Source organism: Calliphora vicina, chromosome 3 (assembly GCF_958450345.1).
Source record: "Calliphora vicina chromosome 3, idCalVici1.1, whole genome shotgun sequence".
NCBI classification, from domain to species: Eukaryota; Metazoa; Arthropoda; class Insecta; order Diptera; family Calliphoridae; genus Calliphora; species Calliphora vicina.
In genome coordinates this window covers 131,027,058-131,039,007 of record NC_088782.1, presented here as the reverse complement: position 1 = coordinate 131,039,007, position 11,950 = coordinate 131,027,058, and the positions used below count along the sequence as shown (strand labels likewise).

The 11,950-nt window shown below is 28.6% G+C and overlaps 1 protein-coding gene across 1 annotated transcript; it reads right to left on the bottom strand.

Moving 5' to 3' along the window:
- Window positions 1-2,050: 2,050 nt before the first annotated feature.
- Window positions 2,051-7,709, bottom strand: LOC135954835 (protein phosphatase Slingshot). The gene is given in 8 exon segments (XM_065505073.1): window positions 2,051-2,755; window positions 2,829-3,024; window positions 3,086-3,191; window positions 3,194-3,594; window positions 4,056-4,506; window positions 4,573-4,689; window positions 4,870-4,961; window positions 7,659-7,709. Coding segments are annotated over 7 exon segments (1,323 nt in total). The 5' UTR covers window positions 4,891-4,961; window positions 7,659-7,709; the 3' UTR covers window positions 2,051-2,724.
- Window positions 7,710-11,950: the final 4,241 nt, after the last annotated feature.

Here is an 11,950-nt window from a genome sequence, read left to right as displayed (position 1 = left end):
GTATGTATGTATGTATGTATGTATGTATGTATGTATGTATGTATGTATGTATGTATGTATGTATGTATGTATGTATGTATGTATGTATGTATGTATGTATGTATGTATGTATGTATGTATGTATGTATGTATGTATGTATGTATGTATGTATGTATGTATGTATGTATGTATGTATGTATGTATGTATGTATGTATGTATGTATGTATGTATGTATGTATGTATGTATGTATGTATGTATGTATGTATGTATGTATGTATGTATGTATGTATGTATGTATGTATGTATGTATGTATGTATGTATGTATGTATGTATGTATGTATGTATGTATGTATGTATGTATGTATGTATGTATGTATGTATGTATGTATGTATGTATGTATGTATGTATGTATGTATGTATGTATGTATGTATGTATGTATGTATGTATGTATGTATGTATGTATGTATGTATGTATGTATGTATGTATGTATGTATGTATGTATGTATGTATGTATGTATGTATGTATGTATGTATGTATGTATGTATGTATGTATGTATGTATGTATGTATGTATGTATGTATGTATGTATGTATGTATGTATGTATGTATGTATGTATGTATGTATGTATGTATGTATGTATGTATGTATGTATGTATGTATGTATGTATGTATGTATGTATGTATGTATGTATGTATGTATGTATGTATGTATGTATGTATGTATGTATGTATGTATGTATGTATGTATGTATGTATGTATGTATGTATGTATGTATGTATGTATGTATGTATGTATGTATGTATGTATGTATGTATGTATGTATGTATGTATGTATGTATGTATGTATGTATGTATGTATGTATGTATGTATGTATGTATGTATGTATGTATGTATGTATGTATGTATGTATGTATGTATGTATGTATGTATGTATGTATGTATGTATGTATGTATGTATGTATGTATGTATGTATGTATGTATGTATGTATGTATGTATGTATGTATGTATGTATGTATGTATGTATGTATGTATGTATGTATGTATGTATGTATGTATGTATGTATGTATGTATGTATGTATGTATGTATGTATGTATGTATGTATGTATGTATGTATGTATGTATGTATGTATGTATGTATGTATGTATGTATGTATGTATGTATGTATGTATGTATGTATGTATGTATGTATGTATGTATGTATGTATGTATGTATGTATGTATGTATGTATGTATGTATGTATGTATGTATGTATGTATGTATGTATGTATGTATGTATGTATGTATGTATGTATGTATGTATGTATGTATGTATGTATGTATGTATGTATGTATGTATGTATGTATGTATGTATGTATGTATGTATGTATGTATGTATGTATGTATGTATGTATGTATGTATGTATGTATGTATGTATGTATGTATGTATGTATGTATGTATGTATGTATGTATGTATGTATGTATGTATGTATGTATGTATGTATGTATGTATGTATGTATGTATGTATGTATGTATGTATGTATGTATGTATGTATGTATGTATGTATGTATGTATGTATGTATGTATGTATGTATGTATGTATGTATGTATGTATGTATGTATGTATGTATGTATGTATGTATGTATGTATGTATGTATGTATGTATGTATGTATGTATGTATGTATGTATGTATGTATGTATGTATGTATGTATGTATGTATGTATGTATGTATGTATGTATGTATGTATGTATGTATGTATGTATGTATGTATGTATGTATGTATGTATGTATGTATGTATGTATGTATGTATGTATGTATGTATGTATGTATGTATGTATGTATGTATGTATGTATGTATGTATGTATGTATGTATGTATGTATGTATGTATGTATGTATGTATGTATGTATGTATGTATGTATGTATGTATGTATGTATGTATGTATGTATGTATGTATGTATGTATGTATGTATGTATGTATGTATGTATGTATGTATGTATGTATGTGAGTTTATGAAATATTCTAGTATTTATTATTATAAAGTAAATTTTTAAATGAGTTGCAGGTTGTTGGTATAAATATTTCGATAGTTTTAATTTTTTACATTTATGTATGATTAAAGCTTAATAGTTAGAAAAATGTAGAAAAAATAAATGTCCTTTGTTTTTGACAATAGCTCCAGATTGTTAAATACATATTTTTCGGTTTCATCATGTAAATGTACGTAGATTATTTTCTTATTCTATGTAATTAATTATAGAATTCATTTAAATATTAAATATTTAGTTTGCAAAGTAAGCCTTTCTTAACGAAACGTAAGAAATCTATTGTAATTGCTCTTTAAGTTTATGCATACAAGTATTTGAACTTATTACAGAATCAATTTTATTTATTTTTCATTTTGTGGATTAAGCGTTAAATGCTCATAGTTATTAATAAGTATTTTGAAGTGATTAATTAGATTAGCTTTAAAGTTTAATATTATTTCATTTTAAGCAATAAGTTATAATAATAATTGTGTTTTTTCATTTTTGGTTTTTAAACAAAATGCTTCTTAAAAAATTGTCTTAATTCTTTAAAAATGCTTCTCATCAATATGATCCCTTTGCGTATATGCTAATTAATGTTTAAGCTTAGAACGTATATCATCATTGCTGTCGCATAAGAATTATTTAATTTTAAATTGCTTAAGAAAAGAAAATATTGTGTAACGATTTTTATAAAAAATCACCATGAAATTTCATCTTTGTTTCTTCATTAAACTGGTGGATCTGTTAAACAATAAATGAAAAAATAAAAAAATAAATTCGATTGAAAAAAAAAAATATTTGAAAAATTGTGTACCTTCTAACGCCCTGACGAGGACTAACAGGTGGTGTTCTTGCCGGTGAGGGTGGTGCCGATGATCCCGACGAAGCACGTGATGAGGCCAGTGACAGCGAAGAATTTCGTGGAGCCGAACAACCTAAATATATGGCCGATCCCTTGTCAGCATCTCGTAAGTCAACACGTGATCCATGGACGGAGGATGGCACGGAACCTAAAAGAATTTAGGAAATACTATGAAAATCCAACTTGAGGTTAATGATTGGCCGAACCACCTGTGTAGGAATGTAAGCCGGCTGGACTACTGCGAGGTCGAACGGCCATACCACTAACCGTACTGGCACTGCGTTGTAAATGTGGGGATCCGTTTATTTCCCCGACGACTTGGAATTTCCTGTCAAACGACTTCCAGCACTGCTGACACGAGGTGTTCGTGCAGGATTTCTTGTAGGTGACTTTTGCAGTTGTTGTTGCTGCTGCTGTTGTTGCTGTACCATTTGCTGTTGAGCCTCTAGGCGACTTGCTTCTATGGCGGCTGCATATTCGGCCGCTTCACTAGAAGTGGTGGGTGAAAGGTGGGCCTCTTCGTCCTCAGGTATTTTTTGTCCACCCAATGAACGACGTGATCCCACGCCACCTTGGGTGTTGTGTTTCGGTGAAGTCGGACACGACTGTGCGGTGGTTACACCTCCAGTAGAACTTTGTGGTCGGAGGCGTGATCGTGTTGAGGCAGATGAAGGTCGTCGGCGGAAGAGACCTTTGGTGGGGTCCATATTACAAACACCTACATTTTAACAATATAATAAATATATGTACACTTATTTATACTTGTAAAAAACCTGATAACTATTATTAAATGAAATGATGAATAAATAGCTTTTGCTTTTAAATAATGATCAATAAATGAAAATTTATTCAATTGTATAGTGGTACATCTATGTAAAATAAATTTTAAATAATTTTCGGAATATTATTGTTAGCATGATTGACTCTAGGTATCGTGATCTGTTGACGCCTCGAAAAGCTTAACATTATCCATTAATACTACACCGTCGTCATCATTCTCCAGACTTTCGATTTTTGGTTTTTGTTTTTCAGTCTTAGGACCTCTAACTTTGGAAGCCGTCCATTGTTCAGTCACAAATGATAATGTATAGCTAAGATTATTTTTGTTTGTGGATCCAATACCTAAACTAGACGTGTCTTGATTCTTAGAGGTTTCTTTTAAATCTACAATCATCGCACCTGTAGGACATTTTTCGCCTCGCACACAATTTCCTTCACATATATCCTTGTTTTGCAGCAACTCCTCATAGTTGTCCAAGGCCGATAAACATTTGGCCCGGTCTAGTTGTTCTAAAGCTGTAGAGGGGAATCGTTCTCTTAAACGTCTGCGTTCTTCGCCCAGGCGATACATTTCGAATTCCTGCAATTGTGTTTGAAAGCCGACATTTGGATTAGCAACAGCGCGACCTGCTCGCACTACTTTCAAAGCATCCTTCCAATTCAAATTGGTGGCAGTCATTATGTAGGCCACAGCAACCGTAACCGAGCGAGACATACCCGCCAAACAATGTATCAGAACGTTACCTTCTCTCAGACGGGCAGCATGAATAAAATCATTGCAAACACTAAAATATTGCGAGAGGTTTTGATCGGGCGTATCAGCCGCCATTACGCATAAATAATGTTTATCCTAAAACAATGTTACCAAATTAACAGCTTTACTTAAGGGATAACAAAAATAAAACACCCAACTTACTGGCAGTAATCTTCTAGGACTATCATGTATGGCCACTATATGCGTTATTTGAAATTTGTCCAACTGTTGGGTATCCTTTGAATCTCGATAGTTGCCAACATATAAGCCCGGCAATACCTACAATTGCAAATAAATTTAGTCATGAAATTTTCGTTGATTTAGAATTCAATTCAAATAATTATGATTTATTCGTATCCTTCCCATTCTTACAGAACTTAGTTGCTTGTTACCAACTACTCCTTGGTATTAGTATTTTCAGTATTTTTATTGGAAAAATCAATGACTTCCATTACTTACCTTGTTCATTCCATTTCCCATGTTTTATCATTTAAAAGATGACAATTCTATGTATGTATATGTAAGTAGCAAGTTCTTTCTATAAGGCTAATCTGAAAAAAATATTAAACATGTTTAATTATTTGCTGCTTTTATTGTAATAAATAATGATTTATAATCAGCTCAATTATGAAATAAAAATTAAATGCTACGTTGATGTTGATGTTTTGGAAATAATTTAAAATGCTATTTTTATATTGTGTGTGCTATTATCTATCAGAAAATATGGTATAATTTTAATTGCGCTGTCAGTGCCCATAATATCAACGCTTCATTTAAAATCCTACAGGCACTAAAAAATAGCAAAGGATACCCTACAAAGTATTAGCATTATTTAGAGTAAGTTCGGGTAATGTGGTATAGGCGGGTAATGTGGTATAGCTGTTTTTCTCTAAAACTAAGATCATAGGAGTAGCGGTACCAAGCTTAAGAGTTTTATGATCTCAGAAAATTCACATTGGGTGAGTGTACTTCATTTTTGCAGGTCATGGAAATAGTCAGTTGTAAAAAATCAGCATTATCTTATGGTAGACTTTTTTTGTGATCTGTTAAAAATTATTTTTTTTCTACAATCACGTGTTTTAAACTTTATTAATTTAATTTTAAAGTCAAATGGGTATATTTTGCTATTGAAGAACATATGTAACAATATAGTATATTTAGTGTATATGTTTAATTTTATAATAATTTCATTAAACCACGTGGTCGGCTAATGTGGTATAGCTAAAGAATTTCAAGCAAATAATATGCCAAAGAAATGTGATGTATGAAAATGGGCAGCGGAAGATTTGAAGAACGCTATCTGAGCTATTAGAAACAACAAATGGAAATTTTTTTCGCATCAGTCATTCAATGTCTCCTACGAAGCGAAGAATGTATTGAGGAGCTTCTGGTAAGCTTGGTCAGCCGCCAACTTTAACCGCATCCATTGAAGATGATTTAAATAAAACGCAACTCATTTACAAATTAAAATACTATGTATCGGTTATGCGGTTTGGTATAAAATATTAAAAGAACATGGTGTACCACATTACCCGCCAATTTTTTCAATGGCTTGTTTATGGGTGTTTTCTCTCCTTCCCAAATTTCTCTGAAACTTGAACTTAAAAGACTTTTTTATTTTCATGGATGTAAACCTAACACTTGTAGTAAAACACCAGCTGAAAACTGTTCCAATAGAATTAAGATTCTAAAAATTATAGTCAAATAAAAAATAGGTATACCACATTACCCGAACTTACTCTAATATTAAAATTTTTTTTTTAATTTTTAAACTTTTAATTGTAATTTAATATAAGTGTACGAATTTAAGTGAAATATGAATTGTGTGATGTTCTTTAATTTTCATCAATATTTTTTTAAGGAATTGAGGGTTTGTTAACTTTTTTGTTGAAATACATATTTTTTGTTCCAATTAATAAAATGACTTTTAATTTTTTATATAATCACCTGTTAATTGCCTGTATAATTTCATAATATTTAAAAAAAATATGTTGTACGATTTTGACTGACACTCACTGTACATATTTCTATGTAATTGCAAACCATAGGTAGAAATTTAAAATTTTTGATTTCCAAGAACCTTTTTTCTACCCATAGTATAAAATATACATAGAAGCGTTACACAGTGAGGCAGAATCAAAATTGTTTGGAAATAAATCTGTCATTTCTAAACCGCTGGTCTGATCGGTGTAAAATTTGATGTATTTTGTTGTTGTGTCAGCCATAAAATTTGGGAGAGGCCAAATGTTTGTAATATATATATTATGCTATCAGTAGCACCTCTAGTTCTATCCTACGATTATATTTTTATGTTAAAACCATATGCAAACGTTCACGTATATAAAAAGCTTAAAATATACTTTAATTATCCTTAACCTAAATCCTTTAATACTTTATGTATACTACTTTATTGTATACAAAGGAAAAAGTTTCAATTACGACATTTCTCCGTAAAAAATCGGACTTCGATTACTATGTTTCTAAACAGATGATCCTATTTCGAAAATATCCTATTTCGATGTAACTATGTACTTTCTTAATCACCAAGTCAAATATAAATCTAAAAATCAATTGTATTTAATTGCATATTTAATTAATTATATATAAATTTAATTTTAATATAATTCAATTTATATTAATTTTTAAGTTAACAATACTTGGACGTGGTTTATTGAGTAAGGCGTTAAATTAACAAGCTAAAATTGTTGTATAACACCAATACAATAAGAACACGGTGTTTTGTTATTGCTTTTCGGTTGTATTATGTCAAAAACAGCTGACTGATGTTTACAAACATTTGCTGTATTTATTTGTAAATAATATATTTTATTTTTTTTTTTAAATAACAATTGCACATGTGTAAATATAAACAGCTTTTGACATTACAGATCTGAGCGTAAAAAATCAGCTTATATCTACATACATATATTAATTCGCCATGAGCTGGCTGTAATTGTAATTCTATTTGAGAATATGTTATCTCCCAACCAATTATAAGTTCTTATCGATTGACCAGTTGCTCAGAAATCAAACAGATTTGACACAAGCAAGCAAATAGCTAATTAAATTATAAAACTGCCTTTGTTTACACTTTTTATTCACATAACATACACACAAACTAAATACATACATATGTATATCGATTTGCTTTAACACGCAATAACTTCGGTAGCACAAATTATTATTTTTTGCTCTTCCTAAGAGAACTACTAGAAATATATTTATATATTTTATTTAATATTATTTACACTTCTCTATATTTTGTGACTCGATGTTGGACTGCTTGCTGTTTCACAATGTACGCCTTTTATATTCGCGATCATCCAACAGAATGTATATGTATGTATAACACAGAAGTGATGCATGCTTTAGTGTTTTTCACAACATATTTAGTGATTTTTATTTCTCCAGCAACAAAATCTTTGTTTGCAGTTGAATTGCTATTAAGTAAAAACTAAAAATGTGGTTGAATTTTTATAATATTTATGAAATAATTGGTAAGACTACTTCTAAATTATACACGATGAAATGTTCAATGCAAAAGTGATCCAAGAATTGATCAATTATTAATTTGCATTTTGATCTGTAATGTTGACATCACTGCAACACAGTTGTTAATTTTTCATAATTTGCTATATACGATAGAGTCGTATTTTGCCGTAGGTACTTACAAGACGTTATTTTTAAAATCATGGTAGATCCAAAATAGTACAATTATTACAAAGTATGTTCTCCATTATACAATTATGTATGCTAATTTCAAAATAAACTTTTACAATGTATAAAATATCGCGGTAACAAAATAGAAAGTGAGTGATTAAATTCATATTATGAATTAGTGGTAAATATTGAATATTGACTCTCCGTAATAATTGTACCTAAAAAACAAAACTTTGTATCCAACTTTGAAACAAATTGAGAATAGACATAAGTAATTTGAGGAGCCGCTCAAATTAATTAAAATTTTTTGGGAAATTGAGTTTTATTTATTTTGCCCCCTTAAAAACTGCATGAACCTGGAAATGGTAACAAGTTTCTTACTCATCAATAGATACATCTAACATCTAAGGATGCTTGATATAAAGCCATTTTTATATCGGTAAAAGTACTTTTTGTTAAAAAAAATAATATGTTTTTTATGCGTTTTCTTTTCAATGACTCTTTTTAATCCTGATCTAATATATAAACAAATTACACATTGAAATTTATTTTTTTTATTGTTTTATATTAGTGTTGTACGTTTTGTTAAGCAGAATATTTTTTAGAACCCATTTACTTAGTAAAAAAATAAAAAAATTTTGCTAACTTGATTGTTTCTAGAAGATTTCAAAAACCAAGAAGATTTCAAAAACCAATTTTTGAAAATATGCGAAAAAGTACCTTTTGTTCTGCGGCTCCTCATTTTTGATCCCGCTTGTTTTATTAAAACAATAATTAACATAATAAAACTTTGCCCAAATAAGAATATTTAGTTAGATGCGATTTAGTTAAACATAATGTGAACTTTTTACTGCAACAGCATAACAAATCAAAATTGAAAATTTTTAAAGTTGATAACAACAAATTAGTAACCTTTAACCGAAATTTTGCAATAAATATTGTTTTATTTTGGAAACTAAAGAGTTTTTTCACACATGTTATTTGGTTTAAACATTTCATGCAGTGACATTGAAAATCATTTTTCTCAAAACTGAATATTTGTTAATTTGATTTTCCAAAATATTTGCACCATATATGTACATTTGTGGCAATATTTAGATTTTAGAACGTGTACCAAATAAAATGAAAAAACGCTACTTTCAGAATAGTGTTCACCACATTTGTGTATCCACAGTATAGGTGGACTATACATACATACATACTTATCTAAGTATAATATAGTTAATGTAGTGTTTTTGTTTCTTAAAATATTCTTGAATACCAACAAATAAAAACAATTTTGGCAACCATTTGATTAGTTGTAGTTTTACCTTTTCGTTAAATTTCAAAGAAATCGGTATGAAAAGCGAAAGTCATAGGTCATGAAATATTTTGAACAAAAAAAAACACAAGACAATAAATGTAATGCAGTGTTATTTTTTGTTATTTTGTACGTTTTGAAAATTTGAATATTGTTGGGGTCTAGTTGAAATGCTACTTTTCGTTTTAACAAAGAAATTTCGGATGTAGGTACTTGTTTAAATCCATTTGGTGATGAGATGTAGTAGTCAAATATTAATGTACATTCTACTATTGTTTTTATTTATTTTTTTGTTATTAAATTGTGTTGTATAGCCAGTGTTGTTTGTGAGCCAGCTGACTCAACAGTTTGTTGTTGACTTAAATGCTTATGGCTTGTTAGCTTTTATTATTGCCTAGTTTTAGGCTTATATGAATGATGACATTGAATAAAACAATGTTTACACAGATGTTTCTGTTCCTTTGTTTTTTAATGCACAGTCAAATATACATGCATACACACACACACACTCACAAATTCCTACGTTTGCAAGTATATGTGTATATACATATGTGTGTATGTACTTAATATACATCATGTACAAATGAAATGCATAAATCTACGTTTGCAAAAGTAATGACTACATAGTAAAAATGCACAAATTCAAAATTTGTTTTGTTTTACCATTAACCTAAACTTAGCAATAAATTCACACAATTACATATAACAATCCCCCAGAGGAATACTTATCCTATTCATGTTCATCTACGAGTTATCTACATTTACATATCTATCTAGGTACATCTATACATACAAGGTATGTAGATAGGATGGTGAGGTTGTTGCAGTTGACATACAACAGTGTTGCCGGATAAAGTATATAATGAAATAGATTTGAAATTATTCATTATACCCTTCACCATGAGTGGCAAGGATATGTATGTATAAGTTTGTCATTTCGTTTGTAATGTCGAAATAAACGAAAGACAGTTCTGAAAGAAAGATACAAATATAAAACTTTTTATTACAGTGAGCCTCAATAGTGAGTAAACACCAAAATTTATTTGATTTTTTTAAAGATAATAAAAATCCTAAAATCTATCCATCGATGAGTTAAATAATAGATTCGGTTCTGAAAAAAAAGATTTAAGTCGGAATATAATGACTTCTGAGGCTGTGTGTATTTATCATCAAGTATACTTGGTAAAGGGTATATAAAATTCGACACAGCCAAATATAGAACTCTTACTTGATTTTTATACATATCTACTAAAATGTTTTGATATACATATCTACTATACATATTTAATTTGCTTGTCTGTGTTCCCGCAGGACTTACTCAGAATTACATATTCAAAATAAATTTACAAAACGAATTTGTTATTAGGAGATTCTGTTTATGTTTATTTAAAGAAATTCACTTTATAAAAAAAGTTATAAATTGTGCCATTGTTCTATATAGTATGTATTCAAATGACGTTTTAAGCTCTCAAAATAGGGCCATTAAACATTGTTATGTATTTAGGAAGCATAAAAGTCTGTAATTTTAAATATGTACATAAAATCAAAATTTTTGGAGAATTTGACTAACAATATTTTCAATTTTTTTTATTATGACACGAACTCCATTTTGTTGTTGTATTGTGATTAAATGTTATTTTTATGCATATTTGAAATTCGAAATATAATATGGTTTTGGTGCTTCCAAGGTCTATAAAATGCTGATGATATGAATATCATATAATTTTTAAAGGTTGTACAATTATCGAGTTTTGGATCCAAGTACCAATATATGTTAAAAGAATACAAGCTTAATTAACAACCAAATGTTAAAACTATTTTTTCGGTACTAAGAAACATTCTTAATAATTAAACTTCGTCTGCTTATATGCTTAATATATTTTAGTGTAGAGGTTTACACTAAAACAATTTAACAATTTAAAATTACCAAATCCTAAATTACAAACCCAAAAGAAACAATATGAAATTAAATTTTAAAAAATTGGTCACGAAATGTTGTTTAAAGAATTTTTTTAATCAAAAACTAAATTTCCTTGAAATCCACCAATTTTAATTTGTCCCTACTCCAACCTAAAAAGTGTACAACCATTAAAATTTGCATATTTAGTCCTTATATAAATTTTATTAAAATCAAGAAAATTATTTAAATTTTAGTAAAATGCTTTGTAATATGAAAAATTTGGAATTTGAAATACATATGCATGAAATTTTATAATTTTTTCGGTTTCAAGTTATAAAGGTTTAATTATATCAGAAAATATTTATATACAATATTATTTGTAAACATCTATGAAATGGTTTGCTACTTCAAAATGAAAATTAACCGATATTGCTAAAATGTTTAGTTTTTAGATGACAGATAACAATTTTAAATCTTGCGAGCATTGAAAATCATACAAAACCAATTTAAGAGCCACCCTAATGTATACTTATTTATATATTATTATAAATATTCAGCACTCATACGCCCAGTTGTTTAATACGATCACTTATTCACTTTTCCACTGTATTAATTTTTTTCTTAAAAGAAACTAAAGCGTTATATGTATTTAAATTAACAATGAAATGTAAATAAACTTT